Source organism: Octodon degus, unplaced genomic scaffold (assembly GCF_000260255.1).
Source record: "Octodon degus isolate 3935 unplaced genomic scaffold, OctDeg1.0 scaffold00079, whole genome shotgun sequence".
NCBI lineage: Eukaryota > Metazoa > Chordata > Mammalia > Rodentia > Octodontidae > Octodon > Octodon degus.
This window is the reverse complement of record NW_004524655.1, coordinates 9,623,671-9,639,948: the sequence shown is the minus strand read 5'-3', so window position 1 is coordinate 9,639,948 and position 16,278 is coordinate 9,623,671. Positions and strand designations below refer to the sequence as shown.

Sequence of the window (16,278 nt, the reverse complement as noted above, 5' to 3'; positions counted from 1 at the left end):
AAGAAGTTGGTGAAGATAGTAAATGCAATAATTACTTTAAAAATCACTATTAAGGCTTTAGTTCTTCTAACAAGCAACAGACTCAGTAAAAACTCAGTAACTAAATCTACCTGCTAAAAAAGAGCAGGTCTGAAGCTCTTGAACCTCAGTAGCATGAAGGTACTGCTATATTTTAGATCTTGAATGTCCCCCAAAGGCCCATGTGATGAGGACTTGGTCCCCAGCCCATGGCACTACAAGGAGGTTGTGAAACTTTTAGGTGGTAAAAACCTCTGGGCCTTTCTGTCTGTGTTTAGTCACAACAAGGTAAACAGGCAGGTTTCCTCCACAATGCACTCTCACCATGATGTTCTGTCTTGCCTCAGGAATAAAGACAATGAGGCCAAATTACCATGGACTGAAACTTCTGAAACCATGAGCCAACATAAGCCACTCTTTTTTAAGTTGAATATCTCACTACCATTGTCATAGTAATGGAAAGCAGACTAATGCAGAAACCAAGTTCAGATTTTCTGGCAAACGGTCGCATACACGCAGTATGAGCCAAGCACACCCCGAAGAGCCAACATGGCTCTGTCTCCCATTACAATCCCTGAGTCCACCCCAACCCTGACCTAGCAGCCCTCAGCCCAGGGGAAAACACTCACATAAAATCGCAGCAGAGCCCCATCTGAATTACAGCACCAGGACCTCCTACCCAAGTATTCATGGGCTGTGTTGAGCAGCATGAGGGAGGACGGAAGCATAGGTGTTTCTGACATTCCTGGGGAAAGGCCAGACCAAAAGACACAGAATTAGCTTAGCAGAACACATGTACCTCTATGAGGGCTACAAGGCTCAGTCTCTTCTTTTTGGGCTTTGCTTTAGCATTGTAGCCAAATCTTTGTCTTTTCTTCCTTCTTTCTGTTTTTAAATAATGGCTTTAGTAAAATATGAGTGTTAAAAACCAATTTAAAGGGCTGGCCTGAGAGCTCAGCAGACTATGCAGTGGGTTTAATCCCTAGCATCCCCTGCCAGCCCTGCCTCCAGGGCACGCTGAGACTGCAACTGAGACTGGGCGTGGTGGCACACGCCTATAATCCCAGTGCTTTGGAGGCTGAAAAGAGGAGAATCACCATGAGTCTGATCTACGTAGTGAGACCTGCACCCAACAGAAAGTTCAAAACATTCATTTTTAATGGGTCCTTCAGTTTCTATCTTTAAAGACATCAAATGACTATTAAACAAAATCACTGAGTACGTTTGTAGAACTTCCTCCTTACCTCTCAGTTTTGTTGAATACATTATTTGTCAAGACTCCAGATTTGTAACATTTCTATTCTTTTCTGTAACCATACTTAGCCTGAATGCTTTCTCTCTAACTCCAATTTGAAATGGACTTGGTGTTCATAACTCTCCTCCCATCGCTTTGCCATTCTCATGCTGGTTTACTGACTTCATATTCCAAAAGCATTTTTAAGAACTGCTCGTGGAAGCTACAGTTCTTTTTTGTAAATGTCTCCTACTACCACAGTTACAATTTAGTAGACAACTGAGGCCACTTTCTTTCCTTGAGAACTAGATAGACTTAAAGATATCACCCCAACTGCATGAAATGCTGCTAAGGAGAAATCTGAAACGAGTCTCATTTTTTTTGTCACATAAAGGCAGATAAATTGCTTGTTCAATTTATTGGTTTTCATTTCTTTTACTTTACTTGGTACTAGGAATTGAACTCACAACCTTGCACTTGCCAGGCAGGCACTGTGCTGCTGAGCTATATCCTTGGCCCCCGTTTGTTAATTTAGAAACCTAAATGATCTTCACCCTTGAAGTAGATGCTTAACCAGGCTCTTTGCAGACTGGTGCATGTCAATTCCGTTTTGTATCTGCTATCTATATGGCATCTGCAGGTTCACTTTTTGCTACTGCTGTGTATCTGACACGGGGATAGTTACTCCTCCTCACTGCTGGAGTCCTTCCATCATGGGCACCACCTGTCCCTATAGGACCATCTCTGTCCTCCAACTCTGTCCTCCAATGCTTTGAGATTTTAATTGTGTCTGCTCATTTCTGTTTCAGTCATATTTATTCTGTTCCTTGTTGTTTGAGTTTATAAGTTTATAATAATCAAATCTGGCTTACAGGGTTTTCTCTAAGTTATACAACCTTGCTTTTAATTTCACCCTGTTTATTCACTCAAATTTTTAAGTAAGTTAGTTTCTTATGTGAACCATTTCTAGGAACTCTACTGTCTTCCTTAGTATTTGTTTCCTTCCAGGCTGAATTCAGCAGTGGTTTTTGTTGTTTCATCTTGGATTGTAGTCAATTTCTTCTTTTTGTCACCCTCAGCCCCCACCCCCCACTGTTTGTTTGTTTGGTACCAGGGATCAAACTCAAGACCTTGCACTTGCAGGCAGGCACTTACACCACTGAGCTATCTTCCCAGCAACTCCACCATGAGCTCCGGTGGTTTTGTTCCATCTTCTGTAGACCCCCAACCCCACACACATGCAATGCTTGTTCAATTTATTGGTTGAACTGGTTGGAGCTGCCTCCAGATGTCAGCTCCTTAATGTCTACTGTGCTACAGAACTCACCTCACCTGAGGCCAGCACGATCTGGGGAAGTCCACATCCAGTGACTGAGTGAGACAGGAGTATAAAGTCCAACGTGGGAGGAAAACTGCTCACTGCAAGCTCCCTGCCAGATGGCCAAGGCTTTGCCAGGCCAACATCACAGTTCAGCTCTTCTCTGCCTAATCCTGCTACCTCTTAATCTTTTTGTTAGTATCAATCCCTAACAAATCATGTATTCAAATCTACCTCCAGAGAGCTCTATGTGTGACAATGCCCTCACCAAGCCTCTCAGCACCCAACCAGAAGTGTTTTTATTCCTGAATTTATCCCTCACATCAGTCTGGTCTTGGAAGTACCCAGAAGCCCTTCTTGCTTCTGCTAAGGGTCAAGACAATTGAGGGAGCTGCTCTATTGGTCTGCTCTGTACAGATGAGAGGACATTTCCAAGGACTCGGTCAAAGTACAGTACTGTTTTATATCAGTTTGTCTAAAGGGGGACAAGAAAAAACAGAGGCACACCTGCTGCCAGTTCACCAGAATCTTTTCTTTCTTTTTGATGTACTTTTCAAAGTTGAAGGCATTTGGCCATTCCTTTTTCCTTCTTTCCTGGATATTTTTATACCAATTTTGAGGGAAAGGAGAAGCAAGAAAAATAATAATATAGTTGTAAATCTTCTATGCTTTTCACTATGAAAATCTTTCTGAGACACAATGAGATACTGTTTGTCAAGAGCTCCAAAAATGTTCATTCTCAAAAATTCATGCTAAAAAAAAAAAACCAACTGAGCAGAAACGAAAGGATCTACATGAGCTGTTATCATAACACGACCTGTAAGAAAGCCATACTGGGAAGATAGCTCAGTAGAATAAGCACTTGCCTGCAAGCCCAAGGTCCTAAGTTCAATCCCCAGTACAGAAAAAAAAAAAAAAAAAAAAAAAAAAAAAGGAAAGTCATACTGAAATCCTCCTAAGGACTCAGCAAGTAGTCAGCTCAGTACAGGATGCGCCTTATTTCAGTATTATAAAGAAAAGCCTATGGAGCAAAGCAGGAGCCACTGCACACTTTCTGCAACCAGCCTAGATCCAATCCCCGGGCCCAGATCTCCTGATGGACCTGAAACTCTCTGGGTGCCTCCTTGCCCACAAGGCTCCATCTCCCCCTCAGGCTTTGCTGCTGCTCCTCCCTCGGTCCTCGGCCCAACCACCTCCCCACGGGGCGGCCGCAGGTGCCTCCTCTCAGTCAGTCTCACTGGCCTGGCACTGTTAGATATCGCATCTGTATCCTCCCACCGTGACCCTGACAAGGCCAAAAGGGTTTTATTAAGAGGCTTAATGTGTAGTGGGCAACTAAGAAATATCTAAGGGGTCAACAAAATTAAAGAGACAACAAGTAGAAGACAAATCACACGCTCCTCTGGGCAGCTAGAATGCCTTTCTTTTCTACTTCTTTTATTTTACAAACTACATACTATGGAAAATTCCCCAATAAATGTATCTGTGAGTTAGCTAAATAAATGTACAAATATGCCTATTAATACAACTCTACAATAGTCTGCAGGCTTATAGGCAATGCTTGCTTTCAGTGTTTGTTGTTATGACATAGTTCCTTCAATTGCACACATTTTCCACCACTGTCCCACCATAGTTCAAGTACCATCTCCACCAAGGGCCCCAGGCTCACCCCCCAGCCCCCTACCCCCTCAGTCCCCCCCTTCTCAGTTCCTAATATCTGCTCATCACTTGGCACCCACCATACGACAGGCAATGATTTGCCACTGTGCTTCATGACTCAGTTACTTCATTTTGTCCTTGGAACAACCACTGAGGAAGGTACCTTTTATTTCCAGTATGGACGTGGAAAAAAAAGACACTGACTGTGTGAACTAACAAGTGACAGCTGGAATGTGGAGCCTGTGTTTGCTTCACTCTGCCCTGGGTTTCCTGTGTCTCGGGGGTGCCATGGGGATTGGAGGAGTCGCACACCAGGCACTTTAAAGCACCCCCAACATGCTCACCTTGCCATCACTCCCTCCAGGCTGCTACCAGCACCAGACACACATGTCACATGTCCACACCTGTGCCACTGCACAGTGAGCACACTGAGGGAAGAAACAGAACACTTCTGCTTCCACCAAGCATCAGTGAAATCCTGTCATAGTGAGCCCCAGGCTGCTTTCAGTACCTGAGCAGTGTCTCAAGCCTTAGGACAGAGGCCAGGGGCAAGAACTTGAATCAGCCCACCCCCAGCAGGCCTGTTACCAGCACACCTTCCTCTGCTGGGCTCTGGAGCTGCTGCTTGTGGCACAGGGATCGGAAGGTGTCCTCCTCCTGCCAGATGATCCTGTGCAGGATGATCCAGGGCAGCACTGAGGAGACATGGGGCTCTTTAGGCTCCTCCTGCACAGCCATGCTGCAGTCGATGACCTGGCAGGGAATACGGGGTGTCAGAGTGGGGCAAGCTCTGCCCCTTGCCCTCCCGAGATGAGCCCCCATGGCAGTGTCCCCTGGGAGAGCTGGGGCATGCTGACTGCCCATCCCATTGCTCTGATGTGGGAATATTGACCTAGCAGCACCCCAGCTTATTTTCAGACAGAGCCCCACAGTGCCCAATGACAGAATCACACATCAGGGCCAGGGATACAGCTTAGCGACACTGCACCTGCCTGGCAAGTACAAGGTCCTAACTTCAATTCCAGGTATAAATACAATAAACCAGAATCATACATCACCTTCCCTCATGCCTACACAGTTACTAACTATAACAGAACATCCTGGGAAAAGAAAGCACTTAGGCAAACTACATGTGAACACAGGAACAGGGAGTCACAGTGGAGGAGGGGCAGACAGAGCTGAACTCCTAGAAGAGGTTTCCGGGTGAGTGCCTGTGCTTCACCCAACACCCAAATGGGACGGATGTAAGGAAAGAGAAGCCCAGAGGCAGGGGAACCCACAATGGCTGTGGCCATGGAAGTAGATATGGAGGAGAGAGGCAAGCGGCAGCAGTGCACCTTGGGCATACACCACTCAAGGGAATGTGCAAGATTTTAAGAAAGAAAAGAACACAATTCCTCTTTCAGTTCTGAAAAAGCGTCTCTGCAGCAGGTTGGCAGCTAGGCGGGAAGGGTAGATGGGCAGGAAGGAATACAAGGTGCATGCTCTCACAGTTCATGCAGGAAGACAGGAGTGGCCTGACTGTGGCAGGACAAGGAAGACAGAAGGGAGAAATAAAAGTTAAGATGCAAAGAAAGTGGGTTTGGCAGGCTGCTGATGGCCTGCGTGGAAGCTAGAGAGAGAGGTGGGGGTGGCTCCAGAGATGGTTCTCTGCCTAGAGCTTACCTGGACGGCACAGGGTGCTGTGACTACCCTCAGCTTTAAGTACCAGGGTGGCCTAGGTGATGGAGAGCCCTGGCAGAGTCAGTAGGCCTGGGCTGAGCCCCCATGCTGGCTGTGGCTCCCCTCTAAGCCTGCTTCCTCTCCTCTCGGATGAGTGGTCTTGGATGACTCTGTCATACCGTATGTAACATTATCTTTAAACCCCAGGTCCAACCAGCTCCAGGAAGGTCTAGAGCCACTTCTTCAGGCCCCAACAGTTCTAGCCAGAGAAGCCAATGTATCCCCTTTGGGCTGCCTAACTCACAGCAAAAGCCAGGGAACCACTAAAGAAGAAAGAATTCCAGCCACACACGTGTTGGGGCGGGGTGGGGGTGGGGGGGTAAGGAGCCACATTACCTGGATGAGGTTGTTGGTAAGCCGGACAAGGCCAGTGGTAGAGGACGATTCCTTCAAGATGCTGCCACTGCTGTCTGCAGAGAGTGCCTGCTCAATACCCAGCAGCAGCTGGGTCACTGTGGCCACCCATTCCTCCTTGGCTGCAGCCTCACTTGAGTTCACCATCTGCTGGACAGCCTCATTCAGAGATATCTCAGAGCATTCAAAACACTGCTGGTGGTCCTTCAACCGGAGCAAGGAGTCCTGAGTACAAGAAGAAGCAAGCAGAAAGGTACACTCAACTCTGCACACACAAGTGTCAGATCTGAGATGTGGACACTGGGGTAAAGAGGGAACAGGGGATGGATAGATAGCTAGCTAGATAGACAGACAGACAGACAGACAGACAGACAGACAGACAGACAGATAGATTGACAGACAGACAGATACATAGATTGATAGACAGACAGATACATAGATAGATTGATAGACAGACAGATACATAGATAGATAGATTGACTGATAGATATAGATAGACAGACAGACAGACACAGATAGAAAGAAAAAAAGGCTCCCTTGTGCAGCCTAGACCCATACAGCCTTGCAGCATCCTGAGCAGCAGATGCTCACCTATGTGTAAGGCAGCATGGCATGCCTTCCAGGGGCTCTTAGAAAGGCATTTTACCTCTGCACATAGCTTCCCCATTTATAAGCTTAGACCCTGGGAAAGGGACCACAGAGCCAGCAAGCAGCCAATTTGAGACTGTGGGACTTTAACATCTATCAGCTATCCCCCAAATTACCACATCCCTCGAGTGCCAGGGCTGTGGAGGGAGCTGTGGAGCAGGACAGGGGCACAATGCCAGGAAGAAATTATCTCCGCAGAGGAAGGTCTGAAGCAAGGCCACAGCAAGGACAATTGTCCAGGCGGCACTAAAGTCATCATCTATGAGCCATCTCCTCCCCATGCAAAGGTGGGGCCTGCTCAGCGTTAGCTGCACATCACCCCCTCAGGAAAAACAGGAATATCAACGAGCTGGTATATGTATCACACTCAGCACCAGGCTGGGCACATGAAGAGCTCTGAGAATACCACAGAGCGGTTACTTCTAGTTTAGAATCTGCTCTTTGGAAGCCACCACTTTTTGTAATGTGTGTGTGTGGGGGGGGGACAGAATACAAGACTACATTCCATTTAAACACCTGGGATCTCACTTTCATAACCAGCTGTGCATAGGGAAACATAGCCTGTCTAAATTCACAGATCTAGTGGACGGCTTGTTGGATCAGCAGGAAGCACCTGCTGCCTGGTGTCCCACTGGGTTCTGACCTCCCTAGAGCCCAGACACAGCAGTAGCTCCTGCCTAGTTTGACATGTGCAGCTGCCATTCTCTGAGATGACACTAACAGGTGCAGAAGCAGAAATATCCTGCCTTTAGAAAGTGTTGCAGTGCCTGAAAACAGATCAAAACCTCCCCCAATTTATCAGCCCTAATTACCAGGAAAATGGAGCCTGTTTTTTAAGAAGCAGCCAGCACCCTTGAGCAAGAGGTCACCGAGACAGGAGCTGCCTACAAAGTGTAGCTGTGGGATCCAAATCTGAGCTGATCCCTCCTGGTCAAAGCACTAAATACATAAAGGCAAATAAAGACTACTGGCCTTAAGCTGCAAAAGTACTGCTGCGAAAATCAGACACAAGACAAGGATCTGCCAGCAGTATTCTGATATAATAACAACCCCCAGGGCTCTAAGCCAGAAAGACTAAAAACCAGAAGAATGGCTGCCAGCCAAAGTGGAGACCAAATTACCACTGACTGTGGGCAGCACGATCATCTACCCAAACAAGAAGAAAATGATCATAGATAATGGGAGGTAAGTAAAGCAGCTGGATTCAAAATAAACAGGCAAAAGCCAACAGGGTTCCTATAAGCCAGCAACATATAGTTAGAAAATATAATGACAAAAAAAAAAAAAAAAGATGCACTCAAAATAGCATCCCTGGGGCCAGGGAGATGGCTCAGTGGAATAAGCGCTTTCCTGGCAAGCGCAAGGGCCTAAGTTCAATCCCTGGTTCCACCAAAAAAAAAAAAAAAAAATAGTATACCAAAAATACTGAGACCTAAGAATCAGTTCAATAAGAAGAAAGCCACACAGTTATACTGAGAATATATAAGACAACTTGTCTAAATTAGGAGACAGCTTTCACATACCTAGAAGAGAGGATTTCAAATCTGATACCCCTAACTCCACTCCAGAGGCAAAAGAGAAAACAAGATAAATGCAAAACATAAATGCTGCTAGAAGAAAACAAGGTCAAATGTGCTTTTTGTCTCTGCTTTGGTGTCTCCTGCCTGCCTCCCCTACAAAATGGGATTCATCAGCGTGGCCTTCCTTCTCTTCCATGCCAATCACCCTGGGGGAGCTCAAGACTGTACTTACATACAGTAAGTACCCGAGTATTTTTCCGGCTGTCTGGGCATAAAAAGCAAAACCACAATGAACAAAACCATAACCACATGGAACCATTAAAAGATTTCCCAACATAAATTTCAGGGCAGAAGATGCACATCAGTGGTAGAGTGTATACTTTGCAAAAACAAGCTCTGGATTTGATCCCCAGCACTGGGAGAAAAAAAGAACTTGTTTTTTGCTTATAAAAACAAAGAGATTAAAGAATAAATAAAACCCACAATTTTAGAGCAGACACAGCTGGGGAGATAGCTCAGCAACTTAAGTGTCTGCCTAGCAAGCGCAAGGTCCTTAGTTTGATCCCTGGTGCCAAAAAAAACCAAAAAAAAAAAGAACAGATACCATACTGGCAAAAAAATATTTGCAAGATCTGATGAGAAAGAGTAGTAGCTGTAACATATGAAAAGTACTCTGGGGCCAGGCATGGTAGCACACAACTGTAATCCCAGCATTTCAGAGGCTGAGGCAGGAGGATCACTGCGTGTTCAAGGCCAGCCTGGGCTACAAAGTGAGTTCAAGGCCAGCCTGAACTGCATAATGAAACCCTGTTTCAAAACAAAATTTTTTTTTAAAAGTACTCTGATGGACAGGAAAAGACCTGCTATGGTTTGTGTCTGGATGTTCCCCCAAAGCCTCATGTGATGGGGGAGGGCAAAAGAGGGATCTTTGGAGGTGGCTGGATCTAGAGTCTGTGATTGGTTCTTGGTCTACTGCTGGGATTGGCACTGTGAGTGCTATACCACCACAGGTTGAGTGGCCTACACTCAATATAAGGGAAGGAAAGAGGTGTGCCCATACCATTTTTGCTCTTGTTGCTTCTGCTGTCTTCTACCGCCAAGAATGGTTGCCCGTGGCCAGACAGCTCAGCGGACTAAAGCAGGCACAGTGACCAGGTTGGATCCCCGGCATGCCATGCTGGTCCTGCCCCTGGGGCAAGCTGAGACAGCAAATGAGTCTGGTGGTGCGCACCTGTAATCCCAGCACTTGAGAGGCTGAAAACAGGAAAATCGCTACAAGTCCGATCTGTGTAATAAGACCCTGTAGACCCTGTACTAAAAATACAAAAAAAGGAAAAAAAAAAAAAGAATGGTTGCCCCTTAACCACACCACCCTGCCTTACAGCCAGCTGATTATCGACTGAAATCTCCACAGACTGTGGAGATAAGCCTTTCCCTTTTAAACTTTGGGTGTTGAGTGTTTTGGCTCAGTAACAATAGAAAAGTAACTAAGACAACACCCAAGTGGAAATACTGAACTGAGAATAACTTACAAAAACTGGAAGCTTCCACAACACATGGCCCAGGCCTTTATTGCAGTTTGGTGCCCATCCAAACAGCAGCTCCTTCCTCATCAATGGAGCTTCCTGCTATATCTAGTAATTAATGACATCTACAGGGCAAGATGATGTCTGACATTGGGGCCACAGAGACAGCAAGGACTGACATTGGGGCCACAGAGATAGCAAGGACTGAGCCCTCTCCTGCTCTTCCCTAACCACAAATATACCCGACCCAGGTATATTTGTATATATACACAGCAGTCCTTCCCTACCACTATCAGTCCAGAGTCTGACAAGGTAACTGCGGTCAAATACAATTCATGCCCTGATCTCCTGTCTGACCCACTTAGCTAGAGCTGGTGCTTGGATAGTGTTCTTTATCTTCAACTATGTTGTTGTACATCGGGGTGTGTGTGTGTGTGTGTGTGTGTGTGTGTGTGTGTGTGTTACAGGGGACTGAACCCAATGCCTTCATAATGAGCTACAACCCCATCTCTTTTGTTTTTGGTGAGAGGTTACTTTATCTTTTAAGACAAACAGCCTCACAACTTAAATTGATAAACTGCCCAGACTAGGCCTGACTTTGCAACCATCCTGCCCAGCCCCTTGAAGCACTGGGATTACTACAGGTGTGTGCCTCTACACACTTTTATTTTATCTTGATTTCCCTCACTGCTCATATTTTTCATCTACTTGCTAGGTATCAAAAATCCATATAAAAATAAATAAAAATTTAAAAATAAAATGCAAAAATCAACAAAAACAAAGATGAACAGATAAGTAGGTGAATGGGTAACACCTTAATGTTCCTCTTTCCTTCTCTGCCACACAGCAGTGCAGAGTCAAGGGTGGGACTCATCTTGAGCTGCATGAAACCCCAGAACCTGCACTGGCAGGACTCATCTGAACAGTGACCAGATGGTCTATCTGGAATCTTTCTGGAGGCAGGGCTGCTGATGTAGACTTCTACAGTCTAAGGGCTACTTCCACAGCCTCTACAGAGCACACACAGGAGAAGCTACAAAGGTACAAGCAGAAATAGGGCACAGAGACTAGGGGACACATACCTGCAGCAGAAGCAGCTGAGCCGGCCTCTCAGGAATGGAAGTCATAAACTCTAGGTGCTTGGCCTGGTCAAACCCACTGGTGCACAAAGTGGGGCGGAGCAGATGCACAACAGCTTTGTAGTCACCTGCCTCGTACAGCCGCTGAATCTCCTCCAAGGACTGGCAGCGTTCTAGTGACTTCAGATTCTTATCAATCTGCAAAGGTCCAGAAATGCTGTCTGAGAACAAACCCCTTGTACCCTCCTAAACCTGTCTAATGTTCGCATTTATTTCATACAGACAAAGAAGACAAAATCAGGCTCCCCCCACCCACCAGCCCAAAACCACTAAGAGTCCCCTTACTATATTAGCATTCACTAAAATGTCTATGCTTTTTAGTGTTTATATTAAGGTCAAGACATTTAATTCTTTCAAAAAAACAAACACCCAAACCTAAAAACCACTGCAGGGCTGGTGAGATGGCTCAGTGGTCTAAGGCACCTACTTAGAACAAGCTGCAACAAAGCATACGGACCGCGGTTCAATCCCCCAGCACCACATGCCAGCCAGCCCGGCCCCCTGGTGGGCTGAGCTGGCCACACACAAATAAATAAAATTTAAAAAAAAAAAAAAAAAAAACCACTGCAGAAGCAGAGGGGTTCCAGAACAATTTCTGCTAAATAGAGGGATAACCTCACAGTTACAGGTCAGCAAACCAGCAAACCAGCTTTAAGAGCTCGAAAGACTGGGGCCAGACCAAGCACATGTTACTGACCCACAGCAGCTGTCCTCACACCTGGCACTGAGCACACACACACACAGCAGGGCCCTGTACCTGGACTTGCCCTGAAACAAACCTGAAAAGAGACTGAAGGCTTCTGTCAGCCAACAGAGATGCAGCACAGATGTGGCACTGTGGCAGGGCTGAGGCTGCACAACGAGGACAGTATAACGGGAGGAAGCCTGGCATATGCACGGAGCATGGCTGTTACAGCCCTGTGGCCAGACTGACACTGGCCTGCACCAGTTAACATTTCCCTCCAGTTTTCTGAGGGCTGCTACCACATAAAACCGAAAGAGATGAACAAGAGCCACGCTACCAGAAGCTTCCAAGCCTGCCACTTGGACAAGGGAAGTCTGGGGACCTAGTGTGACACAGTGGACATTCCTAAACTTCTCCTGCCTTCCCTGCAGGAGCCCTGCTCAGCACACAAGCAGCTCTCACTCCTCAGTTGTAGGTCAGGCCTGGTATAACCGGGCCAATTCAGAATAAATCTTTAACCAAGAAAATAGCATTAAAAATTCCCACCCACCTCCTCAAGGGACACAATGGAGTCATTGCAGAGGTTGGGCAGTCGGATGATAATATCCTTTTGCGTGGCCCCTGTTTCTGTCTGGATCGTGGTAGAGCTCTGGAGCATTTCGGTACAGATGTCATAGTTCTCCAGGGCCTGCTCCATGTCTCCCTAATCAGAAGAAATACAAAGTCAGTACTGGGGCCGGAGAGATGGCTCGGTGGAGTAAGTGCTTCCCTGGCAAGCGCAAGGGCCTGAGTTCAATTCCCAGTTCTGCCAAAAAAAAAAAGTCAGTATTATATGCGATAGAGATGAACTAAGATTAAGATAAGAATGACAAGGGGGAACGGGAAACTAGAGGAGGAGGGAGGGAGCAGGCAGCAAAAGGAATTAAGAAAAGAAACAAGCTGTATTGGGTACATGTACCTACTCCCTAAGAACACTGTAAAATGCATATACTCCAAACATGTACTAATAACTTTGTTTTTGAGACAGTGTTTCTCTTTGAGCCTCTTTTTGAGACAGTGTTTCACTTTGTGGTTCAAGCTGGCCTTGAACTCACAGTGAACCCCTGCCTCAGCCTTCCAAGGGTTACAGGTGTGTGCCACCATGCCCAGCAAATTTTAAAAAAAGAATTAAGAGATAGTGGAAAAAAAAAAAAAAAAAAGAGCAAAAGAAATGAAGGAAGAAAGACAGAAAGGAGGGAGAGAGGGAAAGAGAGAGAGAGAGAAAGACTAAAGGGCAAAAACCAGGATACTAACTGGATTGTGCCAAGATCCCTGTTTTTGATCTCACTAAATTTGAGTGCCCAGAGGGCAGAGCTTTAATTTAATTATTTCTATATCCTTCCCCCAAAAGGGCAAGGCCCATCACTGCAGCTTAACAACTATTTACCATGCACAGGTAGGTTCTATGCATGCACACATGCACTCACACAGGTTCTCAGTATGACCAATTTTCTCTACTCCTTGTCAAGTACCGAGGTACGCTCCCCAAGCTGCTGACAATGAAACCAACCTGCAGTGCCAAGAAACGAGCCTTCAGCCAGTAAACACGGACCACAAATTCCAGCCAGCCATCCTCAAACAGGTCACGCTGGGATGAGGCAAATGACAGCTGCAGGAGGTCACCCAGGCAGTGGGTTCCTGGGAAGTCGGGACCAAACCTGCCATTCGCCACACCAGTAGGGCAGTTCCGCGGAGACACTGAAAATCATCGGGCCAACAAGTTACCCTTCTGTGCAGCATCAAAATGCCCTTCTGCTCCCCAGGTTACTCTCAGCCCTCACCACATTGGCCCTCAACCTCCACAGATACCCTGAGCTCCTTGGAGCCTTATAGCCCTTGAACAGCAAGCCACAGAGATCAGACCAATCAGGCAGAGAGGCAGAGAACCTGGGGGAAGGAGGGGAACAATTTCACAGACTAAGTTTTGAGCACATCTGCATTCTGCCAGGACGTAGTGGAAAAGTCATCCAGAAAACTTACTGAGGATACATAAACCATCCAGTAGTCACTCCAAAACTGAGATCGAGTTTCCTTTACTCCTGAGTGACAGCAAAAGCAGGCAAGTGGCTCCCGCTAGGGAATCAGCTACTGTTAACCACTTCTTGAGTATCCAGATTTCTCTGGGACCCTGAACTTGTCTGGAATCCTAAAAATCCAACTCAGGAAATACACCTGCTATAGAAGTTAAGTCCAAAGTCCATGCATGACTCAGTGTCCCTGATGTAGCTGCCCCAGCCTGACAGGGTTCAGAACATTACCTCATCACAGAACACATAGCTGCCTACCTGCAGAGCTTCTGCCTTTGGTTAGCAGCCACTGGTCCAGCTGGAGCTCCATGCAGGAGAGAGACATCAGCATCATGTCCTGTACGATAGGCATGGGAAAGTCAGACACACAGTAAGAGATGTGCTAAAGCAGTGGGGGAGGAAGGAGACACTAAAACATACTTTTTAATAAAATGTAATTCTTCCTTCTATCTACTTTTCATGTCCTAAGTGATAATATGCCAAGACATAAAAAGAGGAACATGGATCTACAATGAGGTAAGACTTGGGAAGGACAGGAGGCCTGTCTTCAGAATCCTGAGACACCATCCTATGGAAGAGGCAGCGCTATCACTTGCCATGTGCCAGGTCAGGTGTTACAGCCACACTACAGTGCTCCCTAGCACAGGAGTACAACAATGCACAGGGCCCTCAAGGAAGCTGAGACACCATGGGAAGGAGGCCACTGCTAGCAGGCAAGAGAAAGCAATGATCGCCTAGACTGCCTGGCAGCCAGAACTCTGGCTCCTGCTATTCCACCTTGCTCTGGTGGGAGCTAGGCTGGGTGGAAAGAATTACCAGGAGGCACAACTCCAACACGACCTACAGCCAGAAGGACCCCCGGATGAGCCAAGATAGCTCCTCATGCACCCACCTCAACACCTGGTATTCCACCTGCCACAGGAGATAGGACCTAAGGATCCTGTGTGTGCCTGAGCCATGGGAGACACTGCACAAAGGAGCCTGGGATTCAGAGCACACTTCTCCTCCCCTAAACATCCTAATTAACCTCTGTACTTCTGAATGCCCCTGGTTTAAAAAAAATGAGTAACATCCTGGCACCTTAAACACATCCTTTCCCCACAGCCCCTCCAGCAAGCTCTTATCCATCTCAGCGAATGATACTAGAAGCTCACCCCATGACTTGTATCACTCACACCTATGTTCGGTTTACCCCTACTGCATCGCCACTGCCAGCATCAAACACCACTGTCACTCACCTTGCATCAGCCCTCTATGGGCCCCTTTCACCCACTACCACCTCCGTTATATTTTCAACTCAGCCATGGGGGGTTCTTCTGGGCACAAACCAAGTCGTAGGATTTCCTGCTTCAAACACTCCAGTTGTGTATATCCCAAGCCTTCAAGTAGATGCGGCAAGGGAGAGCCCCAGGGCCACGCAAGATCCCTGTCACTATGCCATGGTCCCACAGGTGCTGGCTCTTGAGAAGCTCCCTACCTTTTTTTTTTTGGTCCTGGGGCTCGATTGGGACTTTGCACTTATGAAGCAGGCACTTATGCCTCTAAGCTACCTCCCTGGCCTGAGGCTCCCTACCTTGATGTGCTTGTTGCTGCAGTCCCTCAGCAGGGGGTTGGGCAGGCTGGTGCTATGCCTCCTCCAGCTATGGTAGACGCTGAGTACAACCTCTGCCAGGCCCGGTGGCCACCTCAGCAGGAACTTGCTGCCCATGCCCTTCAGGTAGCGCATCATCAGCTCCAGGATGCCCCCGTTGGTCAGGTTTTCCAGCAGGAATTTGTGCACGTCCTGCTTCTCTGCCCAGGAATGAAGAACAACCTGACTTGGATGATGGCAACCTCCCATCCTGGTCCCCAGGATGGAAGAGGATCTCTGTGAACTCCCCTCCACCACTCAATCCAGATAAGCATTGCAGTGCAAAAGTCCTACTGCCAGGACTCAGTACCTGGCTCTAGCCCTCACCAGCAGTGAGCAAGCCTCTTCAGATGGCCATGTCTACAGTGGACATCAAAAGGCTGCCTCCAAGTACTGCCACACATGCTGACTGAGATCAGCCACACAATGCACAAGGCACACCATGCAAGCACTGGAGTGTGGCTACAACCCGAGCCGGCACACAGCAAGAGCTGTGGTCACGTATGTTCAGCCTGCAAAGCCAAGCCTCTAAACTCAGCCCTGAACACAGCCTTCGGATTGCGCGGCAGGTGGGAGTCCATGTGGATGCAGCTGGAGGCCGTTCGCTAAGCGAGATATATCAGACCCGACGTGCACACACCACTGTCTCCCTGGCCTGAGAACCTGAAAGAGTACATAAACTCCAAAAGGTATGACAGATACTGTAAAGGGAAAGAAACTGCTCAAATGGAAGAAACAACAGGGATGGGGGGAGAGAGG

General features: G+C 47.2%; 1 protein-coding gene across 2 annotated transcripts in view; it reads right to left on the bottom strand.

The window, feature by feature from the left end:
• Positions 1-16,278, bottom strand: part of Cabin1 (calcineurin binding protein 1) — a 170,508-nt gene that overhangs the window by 108,933 nt on the left and 45,297 nt on the right. For both annotated transcript variants that reach the window (XM_023720922.1, XM_023720923.1), the window contains exons 12-19: positions 15,463-15,680; positions 14,148-14,226; positions 13,373-13,560; positions 12,374-12,526; positions 11,082-11,276; positions 6,288-6,530; positions 4,826-4,982; positions 648-763 (exon numbers count right to left, since the gene is read on the bottom strand). In XM_023720922.1, the coding sequence (XP_023576690.1) occupies positions 648-763; positions 4,826-4,982; positions 6,288-6,530; positions 11,082-11,276; positions 12,374-12,526; positions 13,373-13,560; positions 14,148-14,226; positions 15,463-15,680 (1,349 nt within the window). The remainder of the gene's footprint in view (positions 1-647; positions 764-4,825; positions 4,983-6,287; positions 6,531-11,081; positions 11,277-12,373; positions 12,527-13,372; positions 13,561-14,147; positions 14,227-15,462; positions 15,681-16,278) is intronic.